The 15,570-nt window shown below is 38.1% G+C and overlaps 1 protein-coding gene and 1 long non-coding RNA gene across 2 annotated transcripts; both read right to left on the bottom strand.

The window, feature by feature from the left end:
• Positions 1 to 1,392: 1,392 nt before the first annotated feature.
• Positions 1,393 to 10,555, bottom strand: psmd14 (proteasome 26S subunit, non-ATPase 14). The gene is made up of 11 exons (XM_073875954.1): positions 10,434 to 10,555; positions 9,811 to 9,867; positions 8,066 to 8,137; positions 7,605 to 7,723; positions 5,234 to 5,305; positions 4,994 to 5,144; positions 3,379 to 3,486; positions 2,186 to 2,260; positions 1,946 to 2,071; positions 1,729 to 1,791; positions 1,393 to 1,576 (listed from the first exon to the last, which is right to left on the bottom strand). The coding sequence occupies exons 2-11, from the start codon at positions 9,856 to 9,858 to the stop codon at positions 1,478 to 1,480; spliced, it is 933 nt and encodes a 310-aa protein (XP_073732055.1). The 5' UTR covers positions 9,859 to 9,867; positions 10,434 to 10,555; the 3' UTR covers positions 1,393 to 1,477.
• A 1,192-nt stretch (positions 10,556 to 11,747) lies between these two features.
• LOC129427872 (uncharacterized) lies at positions 11,748 to 15,072 on the bottom strand. The gene is made up of 3 exons (XR_008638768.2): positions 14,816 to 15,072; positions 12,948 to 13,148; positions 11,748 to 12,859 (listed from the first exon to the last, which is right to left on the bottom strand). It is a non-coding gene; the product is annotated as an uncharacterized lncRNA (long non-coding RNA).
• Between the last annotated feature and the right edge of the window lie 498 nt (positions 15,073 to 15,570).

Here is a 15,570-nt window from a genome sequence, read left to right as displayed (position 1 = left end):
CGCCATTTTGTGCCGCCATGTTTCTACAGAAGCCCTTAACGGACAATTTTTTTTCTTACTAAGTTGTCTCCGTCAATTACGTTTTTCCAGTGGCGGGTACCATAGCTTCTTTATGCGTTTCAAAACGAGGGGTGAGCAGTGGACTGAGCCGTTGGTTGCAATTCGCAACCTTACCACTGGATGCCACTCAAATTTACACACTGCACCTTTAAGACCGGAGTGTGTAAAGACCAAGTCATTTATGGGTTGAAACCAAGACAAGACCAAAGCCAATGCAGGCACTCAAATCCATAACCTTATATTATTTTAATCACTGTCTTGTTACGTAAAACATTAAACCATTTTGAAACATGTCAGCAACTACTAGTAACTAATAGCTGGGATTAAAAACATTTTTACACAGCAGAGTTAGTTGTAACACCGTGTTACAATTAAGCCTCAGGTGGTATACAATAATAATGAAATGAAAACAATGTAAATACTATTAATCAAAATGATACCTGTTAATACAATAACAGAAGAAATAACTCACAATTATGATTTATTAATCTTAATTTTGTGGCCTTTTCATAAAAAAAATACTTTTTGCATTGATGAATAATGCAAAGATGAAGGATCCTGGATGGATGAATGTGTGGATATCTATCTATTATAGGCATATATATTAACAATATTCACCTTAAGTATACATTTTCTAGCAGGTGTTACAACAAACCCTCTGTTTGTTACAATTAACCCCACCTAAGTGGTACGTTGTAACATTTGCACTCCTGTCACTTTGGTGTAATTGTACGATAACGGTAGGTTCCACAAACAAGTGTTCATTTGTATCAAACGTGTGTGTGTTAATTGTGTAAAAAATAAGATAAATCTAACTTAAATATTTTTTGAATGACAGAGCCAAAGGCAAAAAGCGTTAGATGGTGCCCCACTCTCCCCTAACAAAACACAATATACAAATTGTTATGGTTTATCCAACCTTATTTGGGTTATACTTTATGCATTGGAACCTTACAATTCCATTATTTGGTGTGGATGTGCAGACTATACAAACATGTAAAACTGTAAAGGTTATATTGAAGTAAAAACTAGGTACATGACATATCAAAAATTACTTAAAAGAAATGAAGTATATGTAGGAAAAGATTTAGAAATGGCAACATTAGGTACGTTTCAGTGTTTTTCTTTAAAAATCTACCTTAAATCAAGGAACTTAAAGGGGATCTTATTTACATTGAAAACACATCCAGTCACTAAAGTTACTTAAAAATTTCAATGTGCATCAACAGGACATTTCCAAAATTTGTCCAGCTGTAGATCTGAACTTGTGTAAAACGTAAACGTTTTCATCATCTGCACTCTCTGCATCCACGTGAAAAAAGACAAAGCTACGACTTGAATTTTATGTTTATTTCTTAAAAAGACAAAACAGCTGTAGAATATGAACATTTATGCACAGACAGAGACTGAGGGGGAATCACTGAAACACAACCGTGTCCAACATCGCTGCAAGGCACTGCACAATATTGGATGTCATAAGAACGTCGACATGCTCTTCCAAATGCCGTTTGGGATCCTGAATAAAAAGATAGAGAGAGAGAGAGAGATATTGGTAGGTAAGAGCTCTGTAAAGTCCTGTATAGAGACACTCTACACAAATTATGAACGACCAGTGAGGATTTGTGAATATAGCAAAAAATCAGTAATACAAGAACATAAAGTAATCACCTGTTTTCCAACGTTCTTAATGGCAAGTTGCTCAGGGGTCATCTTGTCCTCCTCTTCAACAGCCTAAAAAGGCAAAGATATATTTTACAAAAAGAATACAGAAACTAAATCTTCCAGCACCCAACTTATGCGTCAAAAGGAGACAAGTTTTTGGTATACATAGTGGATTTTGGGAAAGAAAAACCACGAAAGCAAGGCTCCCAGGGCAGTTACTCACTTTATTATAGTTTTTGGCCAGTTCAAGCATCTCTTTGACGATGGTCTCATTCAGTTTGCAGTGTTCACTGTAATCCTGCAGGGTTAGACCCTCCATCCAGCTTTTCTTATGAAGGTTTAGTAACATCTGAAAGGAAACACACAAAGTCTTTATCCATTATGGTTTTTGATGTAACAAAAAAAAAAACATTGGTATTGTAGGAAAAAAGAAAAAGGGTTTGAATTGTTTGAGTCTACAAACCTTCTGCTCCAATTCGTTCTTCCTGTAGTTAATAGTGATCGAGTAATAATGTCTGTTGAGCCCATGAATCAAAGCCTGTACAAGAGAAACAACTCTTAATATTCATTCAGGCATTTTGTGGTTTGGTTTGATTTGTTGAGTTAAAGTAAAACAAAGTCTTTTTAAAAAAGTAGCGTCACTGCGCTGCCATCTTTGCAATGCCTCCAGGTTGTGTTACATCAGGACCTGTCATATAAAGTCCCATCGCAAAATGATGTCATTCTATAACGATTGAAGATTGGTTCTCTTTACTGGAAGTCGGGACTACAGCAACCATATTTTGCGTTGCGATTTTCCCCATTCAAATCAATACCAGTAACACAACTTAATATTATATATCTTTCGTTAAACATAGTACTTGAAATTATGACTACAAAAACAATAAACAGGGTTTCCACACCTTAGTTAACTTCAAATTCAAGGACCTTTCAAGGTCTTTCCAGGTCCAATACCCTCAAATTCAAGGACTAAATGTGGGGACACATTTTAAGTGAGAGCAAGGTTACATCGTGTTACCTTTTAAGATACTTTGTTACAGTTCCCTTTTGAGGGAATTCGTGCTGCGTCACTGTGGTGAGACTTTGGGGATGCCTCCAGTGCTAAGTGCGTCTGAATGTGTATATCAAATTCAACCAATGGTGAGGCTTAACAATAAAGACAGGGTGACGCGGGAGCCAGGAAGTATATCGGCATCTCAAATATTGCCAAAGACGGCTTTCCAGGGAAATGTAACCCGAAACGTTTTTATGTGTCAAACACAACTATGAAAAAAAGCATTTTGGTATGAATCAACATTCACAGAAGATATAAGCATTTAAAGCGAACGGCTTAGCACATGCGCTTAAAGAGTCTAGAAATTTAATGATATTATCCTACACTACACAGGGAATAATATGGACTTTTTTCGCAGAAAACTTCTTGCATAAAATAGATTCAAGCACTTTCTATGACCTGTATCTATGTATGTATATTTTCAAAAACTTCCCAGGGCCTTGAATTATTTCCCCCAGATTCACAAACTTTCAAGAATTTCAAGGACCCGTAGCTCGACTGGTAGTGCTGGCATCCGAAAGTCATGTTGGTTAAAACCATCGATCAATTGCATAAACATAAATGCATTGAAAGCAGTCAAATAAAAGACAGAGAAAGGTAACCTGAATCGAGGGTTTGTTGAGGTGTCCCAGGTTTGATGTGGTCTGACGTGGCTCATGACCCAAAACCATCATATTGGCATTTATAAGCCTAAAGGCATCAATTACAACCTGCGTGAGAAAAATAGAGTAACAAAGAAATTATAAATGTGTTTGCTACTTCTTCAGTAAATCAATAGTTTATGTATATGAATTTAGATTTCTAATGCATTGTGAAAACTAAATGTATTCAGAGTAGCCTTGTTCTACTTGTAAACAGCGAGGGACACGTCGTACAGTAGGAGCACAGGCTTAGGAAACAAAAAGTTAAAGCAGATACTTGTCACATCATATATGCAGTGAGAGCACACCTGGGCTTTCACACACACATAACAGAAGATGACAGCAAAATACAGCTTTATGATCCACATACAGTTTGCATCTAATATCTACCATTATTATTGCTCAAATCTATAATGCTACACTCAAATATTGACAAATCCAATCGTTGGCTTAAAGATATGTGCAGGTTTTTACAGCATGATCAGCAATGCCATTAGAAGGTAATAGATTTGATGCGTTTAAACACCACCATTTGCTGCTATTAAAATAAAACAATTAAATTAATCAAACCATGGACCAAATCCCACTAAAGGATCTGTATCTTGTTCCAAAGGAGAAGGGTTTCACGCAAGGGAGGAGTGCTACAGGAACCGCACTACAGAAAATGACGCCTTATGAACCCTGGGGTCTTGTTAAATCTGATTGAACCAAACTGGTGTAAGATCCCGCAGTGTCCTGCATCTGTGCTGAGGGGGACACACTGTCTGTCTGTCAGTATGGTGTTTGGAAAGTGAATTATCAGGCACAGGAAAAAGACAGGGAGGACCATGTTGTCCTGACACCATTTTTTACACAAACATGATGATACTCAGATGGTGTGAGGAATTAAGGACAAAACTATACAATGTAGCGCAATGTAACCTTTGAGCATGAAAATCCAGATTCATCTAAATGCATACAGCCAAATTGAATCAGACCCGTACCGCATTAGAAAAGTGGAGCCTTCATATTTATATTCAAAAAATTATGTATTGTGTGCTTCATCATGATAACTTTATTTAATATTTAAGTGCTTCCAAGCAAATATTTGGTTTATATATTGTACATTTTTGTTCTCAAATTGTTCATGCCCTGTTCTTCTTCTTCTTCCAATAATACATTTGTCTCCTCCACTCCCCATCTTCCCAGCTAGGAATGATGGGAGAGATGGAGTCCTCACACTATCTCACATGGTACAGAAGGTGTTAATAGAGCTCACAGCAGCGAGCAGACAGGAAAAATCACAGACATCCAGACGCTCTCGCACTCAGAGAAAGTGTGAGCACACGTTCACATATATAGAAATACAAAAAAAAGAGAGGGGGGAGAGGAGACAAGATAAGAAGCGAGATGATACAAGAAGAGGAGACAAGATGAGAGATGCAAAATCACATTTATAAAGGAGGATAAAATGTAATCTGTGTTTAGGCCTCTGTACGATTGTACCTTGCTTTTTAATGCGTTATAGCGACTTTATCCATTTAAGTGGATTTTAGGCTATCAAGTATTACTTTAGTATTCATGTATGAACAAATACCTTTCCCTTGACGCTCTGAATGGGGTCGACCACCACAGCGACCGCCCGTTCTGACAGAGCCTCGAAACTCTGCTGTGTGTTAATATCCACACCCGACAACCAGCAGCCAAAGCCAGGGTGACTGTGGTACCAGCCCACTACCATCTCAGGCCTAAAACACACAGATAATGGTAAAAATCACAAGGTGTTTGTGCACTATTGTGGATTATCAGTGACGATCATAAGATTGTCGCTACTCACCTTCCCGTCTGTTTTAACATGTCCAACATTTTGGCTTGAAACACAGGGTCCACAGCCTCAACACTCACACCCTGTTAACAAAACAAACATCTCTTATCACTTATGGAGCACAGATGAGACTAAAGCCCGGGCTGTAGCCTGTTTTTGTACATATACGCGAATGTATACTTCTTTTGCCTCATATGCATACAAAGGCACTCAACGCATACACATTGCGACAAATTGCAAGACCCCTCCTGCACTGAAGGAAAAAACTAGCTAGATGTACTCATAGTCATGACCTGAGGTTGCATGCATGATTTCATCATAGCGCCACCTAGTGGTCTTGAGATAGGAAAATGGTTATTTTTGCTAAAAACAACTGTAAATTTGCAACAAAAATCATAAATCATCATGGATTATTCCTTAAAGCCTGGGATACACTGCACGATTTTTGTCCTCTTATAAGATCATTACCTTATCACACTGTGTGACATCTATTGTTTAAACTCGGGTACGAGAGGCATGTAGACTGTACGATGATGACACGGAAGCTTCGGCGGCAGCGTCACACGTTGCACAACGTCACCATCATGCACTCGTGGTAAACAAATACTGGCGCGCAGGTAGTAGCAGCAAACACACTGTGCGGTGATCATGCCGAATTTCTGACACTGTCAGAAAACTATCGTAGGCTATCTTTGGACGCAAGACGGGGAAAATGGCCGTCTTTGAACCTCTCTCACTGTACGACATAGGACCACCGATGGAGAGCCACGATCACAGAAATCGCGACAATAGTTTCACGATGCTAATCTTTCGTCTGGGACAGCCAATTATCGTGCAGTGTATCCCGGGCTTTAGGGCTTGGAGTATAATCATTGGTGGATGCCAATTCACTACCTAGCAATAGGGCTGGGTATTGTTAGGAATTTCACAATTCGATTCAATTTCGATTCTTGAGGCTTCGATTCAATTCGATTCGATTCAATTCAATATTGATTTACTTGCTTCGATATTGATTAAATAATAAGTAAATACACAAGCAATTAAGTACCTGAGTATATTTTTAAATAATGTGTGTAGTATTACTAATGTTTGATCACGTTGATGGTGAAGGCTTGAAAGAAGTGCTGCGGTTTGCCATCTTTGATCGTTCTGTTTTGATAAAGCGCGTCTTGTACAACGCTGAATGCTCTCACTAGAGTGTTGCCCACAGCGCCGCCACTGGCCGGGGGGGCTGAATCGATTCATAGGATTTGATGAATCGATATTGAATTGAGAAACAAATAATTGCAATGCATTGATGAATCGATATTTTTACCCAGCCCTACCTAGCAACCAATGAGAATACTCTAGCAGCCATTTTGCAAGAGCTATATCTCTGCATCAGAACATGGTAGAGACATTGGGGTGGGCTCTTTTGAAACATTAACCTTGTTGTAACATTTTGTGTCCCAAGATGTGCCACAACAAGCACCACTCACATATTTTTTAAGGATCTAGTAGGGATGTAACGATTCATTTGCGTGTCCCATTAAAAATGCTGAAATCGATTCTGAATCGCAAGGCTGCGATTCTTTGTTTCATGCACAGCTTGTGCGTGTACTACGGCTCTGTGATCAGTAGAAAGTCCTTATCAATCTAAAATCAGTATGAGTGTCGTTTATAACGTGGAATTAAAAAAGCAACACTCGTTAAATAAAAATCATTCAAAATATTCTTTATTATCATGAGAATACCTGAAACAATTTGAAGAACAGCGTATAAATATTCCTGTAGACATTTCCTGTGATAGCGTTTGTAATACTACTTCTTCTGTGGCACAAAAGAAGTTTCTGCACAAGAGCGCCCCCTGGCGTTCGGATGTGCTGTGATGTGTATAGCTGCTTCCAGCAAATTGATATTATCGATGCTTCAGAATTCTACAGTGACAAGGTTTTACAGCGTTTTGTCTCTTATACTCAACTTTACATCCCGAATGTAGTCGCTCTTTGCATTCTCAACAAGCATGTGTATGAGGAAGAAAACAGAAAAGGCGGATGACATCAGAGTAGCACGAGAGCAATTAGAAATAAGAAAATCCTCATAATCCTTATAATTTCTCAAAATAACTTTCGTGGTACTTTGATGTCACCTTGCTGTCGGTTTTGCGGTGCCGCATGAAGTCGAACAAACCTTATATCAGGGATACATGTTGGATGACGATGAGCCCTCTAAAAACAACTTGGAAGATCTGTTTTTGTTAAAAACATTTTTCAAAATATCTTTGTTTGTGTTCAACACAAACAACTTCAAGGTGAGTAAATGATGACAAAACTTTAATTTTGGGGTTAACTATCCCTTTAAGCAAAATGTCAAATGTTGCTGGGAAAGGATCTCACTCACACCCGTTCCTGACTGTGGCATGGCAAACACGTCAATCACACGCACAGTGTAGTCGTCTACAAACTCTCCTAACATCAGACCCATGACTTCCATTGGCACGCCAGCTCGCCCATGTTTCAACATCTGTACATACAAAAACAAAAATGATGTTCTTCTGCTAAAAAGTCTCTCTATATATGACCCAGTATGTGAAACCCCAACTAAAGTCATTTTTCTGATTTACTGTTTTTTACATAAAATCATCCTACATAATGTAAAAAAACCCATTTTGTTCAAATATAACCTTGATATCTTTAATATTGACTGAGTAAGGTCATGTCAAACACTGAAATCAATGACTGGAAATCAAACTTTGATGCTTCTAATATCATCACTAGATTATGAGACGTTAGCCTGGATTTCAAAAACAGGGTCGCATTTAATATGCAAAAGAGAAACATCAACATGACCTGTGTGTATTCTTACCTTAAGCAGGGCAAGAGAGGAGATGTACACTTGTTCAGCAGTGTCCACAGCAGGGGCATCTGTGGGAGGACCCTGCAGAAAACACACACAGTTAAACTCCAGTGCAGATGTGTCAAATCTCTTCAGCGAGATGTCACCAGCATCCATCTCAAGTAATCCAATCACAAGTGGACAGGTAAAATTGTTATAAAAGTAAAGCCAATGTATATTGGAAAACAAAACAAGAATAAAAAAGCAAATATTTGGTTTAATACTGAATCTAGAACAGTTACAATTGAAATGGGTGAAGTATGCAGAACCCATCCAGATCCAAAGAGACTCGTTTTATTGATGAATGCTTGTTTTAATAAAGTGGGAGGTGCAGGTGCAAGGAAAACACTTATAGATTAGAGGTCTCGACTGCCAACCGGTTCTGATTGACAGCTGTCACATAACGTACAGGACCATGCCAGATAAACAGCAGGATAAAGAGATAGCTTCGATATCTATCAGTCACCGTGAGAAAGGTGTTTTAAGAGATTTAGTATTTATTCTGTATTAATAAGGGTCACGTTTTGGCAATAAAAGACCACATTTGCCATGTTACACATGCATACAATATCATATGAATATAAAAAGTCAACAGCAATGAACTTAAAAAATTAGATTTCAAAAGACGCCTGGAAATTAAATCATGGAATTTCCCAAATCAAATCAGATGTGATTGTAACGACAGTAGTCTGTGAATATTAAAACTTAAATGCCGTATTAAATATTTGACATGCCGTGTGCAGCTCCAGAGACAAAATTCAAAGAGTATGCATGCAAAAATAAAGAATCATGTGCTTTTTTCCTGCACCCCGTTTTCTCGCTCTCTTCCTCGCTGACTGCTGGAGTGAAGTGTGAATCAGGAGACAGTCTGTTATATGAAGTGTTAATTGGCAGACAGGGCTGAGATCAGTCTCCCTCCCATCACACACAGGTACTGAGAAAACCTGGTGAGAACCCCCCCCCCAACCTCACCATCCATAAAGACATCCTATTTGTGCTTCTACTAACCACCTGACACATTTATCTTCGAAGGAAGTCCCTAGTGGTCACAAGCAGGGGGCCATTTTTTATTTTCCAGCTGTTGAAGGCCACTTTAAGCATCCTTAATGAAGATTCATCACATGCATTATTTCTTGAAGAACTTAAATTTATCAATAAACCATAAATTACTTTTTTCAACGTTATTATTCATGGTGAAAGTGAGGTTTAAAGATAAAAAAAATAACCCAAGAGGAACACTTAAACATGTTATCATTATTCACCCGAAACTATTATTAGCAAAAATGTACACTGGTTTTATTGACTGAATGCATTGAAAAGACTTTCATTAAATACATTTTGGTCTTGTTTTACACAAAGAACTTGGATTAGAGCACACATGGGCCACTTTTATGGTTTATTACTAAAGCCCCTATTGTAATTGGCTTTAAAAGTGCAAGCACTACATTTTACAAAATTACCAAAGTTGTGGGTCAAAATAAGAGAGAGTAAATAAACAAAGGGTTTGTTGAGGGGAAAAAACAACTAACCCTTCATTTTAATTAAAAAATATCTATGCATTAAGCTAATTTCCCACTCACTACTCCAGCAGATGTAATAAACACTGTGTGTCAGTGTTGATGTACTCATTCAACCTTCAGCTTCTGTCACTCACAGCAGAGGCTATCTAAACAAGTAAATACACCACCTTAGCATTTTAATAAGTGACATTTTACCTGGCTGAGTCCAGGCATCCCTCCTCCAAGCCTCAACAGCCGGTCCATGTTTTAGATCTACCACAAAACAGAAGCAGAGGTGTAATTTAAAATCGTATAATGAATTAGCTAAACAGTTCAATGATGCTGAATGATGAATCATGTTGCTGATGTAATTTACTTACATTGTTCATCTCATTAAAAGACTATTCTCAAGCTAAATAAACACTACTGTAAATATAAATAATACATTTTGTTTTGTAGTATTCACAGATCAGACACATTTTGCGAACTAAAACAATTTTAATACACTGACAGATCTTATACGGCTAACATGCTAGGGTGAGTAGCACAGTGATGTTCACACACAGTCATATAAAGAATTATAACCCATAAAACAGGAGAAACATGACAACTTATTCCCGACTGTATTTAAGAAAACGTTTCCTTAATTTTAGGTAATTGAAACTGTTCTATAATCCTTCTCACAGTATGAAGAATCAGCATGAAATGCTAATGATGCTAAAGGCTAAATAGATCACTCAGCAACACAATAACAGTTTAAAAAACACACAAACAGCGTCGCACAAATTAAACGCTCACATACTATGATTTTATGATTGTAAATGTTATTTTTTCTTTACCTGTGCAATGAGAAAGTATTAATGTTAGACAGCTTGCTCAGTTTCAGCCCGACTACAATGAATCAGCCAGAATTACCACCGCGAAACACACCACAACAGGGATATACACAGAGGGTTAATCAGGTTTTCAAAATAAAGGTCCCCTATATATGTGTATGGTTGTTGCGGTAAATTTATTTGTAAATTTATTTATTTGTTACATATAATATTACATAATATAATATTATTTTATGTATTACTATATTATTCATAATATTTGGATTTTGAATATAGTAGCGCATATTTATGACACAATTTTAACATGTTGCTAAAAATTGTATTATTTTTATCAAACGGATAATGAGCTGCTTCTATTGTTTTCTGTTTATTTTAGTTAGATAATCCACACTGTTTAATTGACATATTTGTTCTGACTTTATATCCTTTCTTCCAGGCAATTTTAACACCTGGCATGAGGTTCAGCCTCCTGCAGCCTCACACTCAAAACCCAGCTTCCCTCTTCCCACCATTCAGAGGTTCACGTGACCTGAAATGATTAATTTTGCTGGGAATAACATCTGATAATTGTGTGAAAACCAAGAAGCATCTGCTCATGATCCACACGCCTCCAATTTACACCTTTATTTGGGATCATTTACAGCAAAGCTTAGACATTGTTTGCTGTTTCATGTATACAGATAGAGGTTCAAAAATCACACAGGAAATTCAAGATTTTATTTTAATTTTCAACTTGTAAATAAAAAAATATAGAAATATATATAAATATATATCTTAAAGGAAATCCTAAATCAAATTTAGGCAAAGCAGCTAATAAAATAATCATATTTCTTCGCATTCATTTAAACACACAATGCTTTTAACCCCTGTCAGATCATGCTGTAATAACATGAATCGTCAGGTTTTTTCAAAATTTCGAGTGCATGTCATTATTTAAGCAAGAAGGGTAATACCAAATATTTTAGAAGAGAGAGAGAGAGAGAGAGAGAGAGAGAGAGAGAGAGAGAGAGAGAGAGAGATGCAATGAGAGCTAACGACCACAAGGTGGAAGACTTACACTTTGGCACCCTTGCTTCATTTCGTGCAGGGGTTGAATTACATTTGTTGTACTGTTTTAAAGCACTGTGAAAGAGTTTATATTTTATGATCAAATGTGACATTGCAATCACTTCTGAGCCTTATTTATGATTATTAATTATATATATATATTGTTTCACCACTGTTACTGGTTCCCATCTTAGAAAATTTACACCACATAAAGAGCAAAAGCAGATGACGTCTAATGTTCTTTAATTTTTAAAAAATCCTGTAATTAATGAACAAGAAGATAGAATTTCCCTTATATAACAGTTATTAACTTACTGGTACGTTTCAGAGTAGATTTAAAAAACACATTCATACCAACTTCAGAATGACACCATTAATTGCATCACAATTCATTTTCTACAGGTCACAGTTCGGCATATGACCACTACAGAGACGCCTTTCGACCAATCAGGACTGAGCTCTTGATTGTTTCCACGGCTGCTGAGACGTCTGTTGTAGTAATTATCCCCATAGGACACCAGTGTTGGTGAGAGACAGGCATGACCCCAGAGCAAAGTTCAAAGGAGACCTCTTGTCCCGGTTAAAATGAAATGTTCTCGAGAGGGCGTCAGCATGCCTCTCCTGTCCAGAGATATAATGCAGACCAGAGACTATCCACTTTGTTGTGCAGTCAATTTTAAGTGACAACCTTTTCAGAGAAAGCTGAATCTAAAGCTGAGATGATTATGCAACCTACTCCTACATCACTGTTCAGATCAATATCAGTGTTTGTTGTGAAATAGTTTTGTTCATGTGAAACCGAGTTACTTCCTTTGTCACAGCCCCCTAACAGGAAGTGGTACAGTGAGAGGTGTGGGATGACTTCCTGTGGAAATCGATCCTTTAGCAAATTGAATCGGATTTTGAAAGACCCGGCATGTCTTTTAGAGCCAACTGTCAATAGAGCTAACCAGTCTGCTTTTTTTCTTCCTGTTTGTCGTTCACAAATGTTTGCTCAGCGGTTTTCAGTTTGTTTCGGGATGCATACTATAGATAGAAATCTAATACAGAACCAAAATTCATTGCCTTACAAAGGTAACAAAAATGTTCTTGACAATTAAACTTGTATAGATATGTAATTATTGGTTAATTACAAGCTTTGTCACTTTCGCATCACATCATGTTTTTTTATATCTTGTATAGTTTTGTTCATGTTTTTTTAGGAATGAGGGCAAGTTACACATCCTGTCCATGTTGAAATCCAAAACACTCAGAAGTACATTATAGTTAACTTTTAGCATTCTTCCCGGTTGTCTCTACCCCAGTAGCCATTGTTTTGTCACCACCCACCACTGCTTTACAACACAAATGTAGGAAAAGGACATCTGCTTCATGATTTCCACCTAGGGGAGGGATAAAAAAAGACTTTAGATGTGGGATACACATACATCACCATGTTAAAACATTTGTTTATAGCATATGACCCCTCACCTAGATCAGCGATCTGTTCTTGGTCCTTCCCTCCAGCTTTCTCTACATAAGTGGTGACACGATACGGCTGCAAGACAGAAATCTACACCGCTAAACGTGAGAATTGCAGACGCGTTGCTCACCACAGCATCCGTCAAGTGCGTTAGTCATTTACCCCACAGGTTCATCTCTGTTATCAGATATTACGGGTTTCAGCTAGGCCTATATGAAACAGATCTTATATTAGCACATGCAAGGAATGTGTTAAAAGCAATCATAAACCCATCTGATGGTGGTGGAGGTGGGTGGGGTGTGGTTGATGCCATGAACTGTTAGCATGAGACAAGGCTGGTGTACAGGTTTGGCAATATTTGAGGGCAGTGGCGTAGCAAGTCAGTCCCAGGCCCATATGCAAAATAATTTGCGGGCCCCCTTAAGCCAAAGCCCCCCCAACCTTGCCCGTTGGCACTGTTAACTGTGGTGTGCAGGTCTGTTAACAACATATACTTTTAATAAGGTAGTCAAATATTTTTACTTAACTTTTTTAGATTTAAATAAAGAAAAATGAAATGTTTTGGGTAGTTTTTGACTCGTGACTAACTTCTCCGCCTTCTCTTTTCTCTTTAAGGCCCCACTTTTATGTTTATATTTGTCCATCCTTAATGTTCATGTAGATAGCCGTTATAATAACCTTTCACACTGTGTTTTCTTTTTTTTTGGCGCGGCGATGCGTCATGTAAAAAAATGATGGCGTAGTAGTCTACGGCAGCTGCGGAGTGCAAAAAAATATATAAACACAAACAAGAAATGACGGAAAAATGAGAAATTATGTAGAAATAAGTAATCACTACACATGATATGCATACAAAAATATATTTATTGCGGCCACAAATAATTAAAAGATGGGGCGGGCACCCTATTGGCCCGGGCCCATTTGCACGTGCATACCCTACATGCCCAGACGCTACGCCACTGTTTGAGGGTAATTCATTTTTTAAAATTCTACTGTGCCAAACTGACACATAAGGCCATTTTGATCCTCAATCCCTGCTTGGGTTGAATATGGAGAAGCAATAACCTGAATGATCCTACATAATTTACAGAATATTCTGTGAAAAAGACCTTAAAAGATTGAAATCAATGAATGAAATCAGACTTTGAAGCTCATAATCTCTAATGTAACTACAGAAGAGTCAAGTTTTAAATAGGAAAAATATTGAAACTCTTTGGTTATTTATCGCGATGCTAATGGTCTAATCAGATTCAATGGATTGTGCTAAGCTATGCTAAAAGTGCTAGCGCCAGACCCGGAGATCAGATGAATGGATTCCAAAACGGTAAAAATCAAATGTTTAACTCTTGGGGAGCTGGAAAATTAGCATATATTTTTTTAAAAGTAAGAATTTAAGCCTGAATTGTAAATAAGCCATGTTTTGCTACCTAGTAATGAGTTTTATAAATTGCATAAAAAATGAGTCTCAAAAATCTGCACGTTATATGTAATGTAATTGTGTTAAATGGAAAAGATGCAAGAGGATGGTTGTTAAAACCAGACCTCATCTCTGGTATGTCAGTAATGTGTTATGACCCCCCCAACACACACACACTCCCATTCTCTTGTGTACAAATGCCCCCCCATCCCACTCAGGGGAGCTCATTCCAGACCTCCAGACCCCTCGGCCCCTTCGGCAATAAATGCCTCCAGGTCTTCTCCGACCACCCACCCGCCCCTCTCCTGCAGGACAGGATCCCGTTACAGCACTTCTCTCTGGTCAGCAGGAGATAAGACTTAAGACTAGAACCAAAGATCCCACATCAGCCCTAAACCAGTTCAATACATCCAATCATCTCTCAGACTGAGCTCTGCAGCGCCGCATTACGTTCTGTACCTATCGTATTACTGCATTAGAGCCTGGGCCTCTCAAGTGGATAAAAGCCATCGATGTAGGTGCAGGGCGTAGTATTAACTGCTGCAGCTCGGCTAATGGATCCGTGCAGGATCTGGAACGATATTAACAACATGGTTGAAGGATGTGGAAGTGATCGGAATGTGAGTCATTTAGACAATCTGTGGAGAATTTCGTCACGGGCGGTGCGATGAAGGATGTGTGTTTTGGTGGTGGTGGTTGTGGCGGGGGAAGGGGAGGATGGCAATTCCTGGAATGCTGAGAGTAAAAGTTCATGGATCAGATTACAGGAAGGAAACCGCAGGGAAAAAAATGCAGAGAGGAAACAGACATCAAACTGCCTCCTGATTTTCAGTCTGTAAAATGCAAGAGAGCGCTCACGAAACTCTGCACCCTCCAAATATGAGCACCAAGGTTACCATGAAGAATAAAGTAAAAATACTTCTTATGTTAAGGATCGAGGAAAATCTTATTTTAACATTTTATGAAGAATGTGAGAAGTGCTTATGTGCAAAACCTGCCATCACTAGGCTAGAGGTGGTTGCCAGCATTGCTACATTATGTGGTTTGCGAAGTTGTAGGGCTGCATAATATATAGCTTGAATTGATGTCGCAATGTGTGCATCTGCAGTAGTCCCACTGCAGAACATGCAGAGCATTTTTTTTTATAAAGAAAAACTATTACAGATGCCTTTGCCAGTGTTACACTGTATGAGAACTGTTTCAGATTTAGCCCT

Source organism: Misgurnus anguillicaudatus, chromosome 14, assembly GCF_027580225.2.
Source record: "Misgurnus anguillicaudatus chromosome 14, ASM2758022v2, whole genome shotgun sequence".
Classification (NCBI taxonomy): domain Eukaryota; kingdom Metazoa; phylum Chordata; class Actinopteri; order Cypriniformes; family Cobitidae; genus Misgurnus; species Misgurnus anguillicaudatus.
The sequence above is the reverse complement of the archived record's forward strand: the minus strand, read 5'-3'. Positions and strand labels throughout refer to the sequence as shown.

Excerpts from the sequence above, each read along its gene's own strand:
- psmd14 (XM_073875954.1), bottom strand. The coding sequence starts at position 9,858 with ATGGACCGGCTGTTGAGGCTTGGAGGAGGGATGCCTGGACTCAGCCAG. Across the intron at positions 7,724-8,065 it reads CCTCTCTTGCCCTGCTTAAG|ATGTTGAAACATGGGCGAGC; the intron begins GTAAGAATACAC and ends TTGTATGTACAG. Across the intron at positions 2,072-2,185 it reads AGAACGAATTGGAGCAGAAG|ATGTTACTAAACCTTCATAA; the intron begins GTTTGTAGACTC and ends GTTTCCTTTCAG.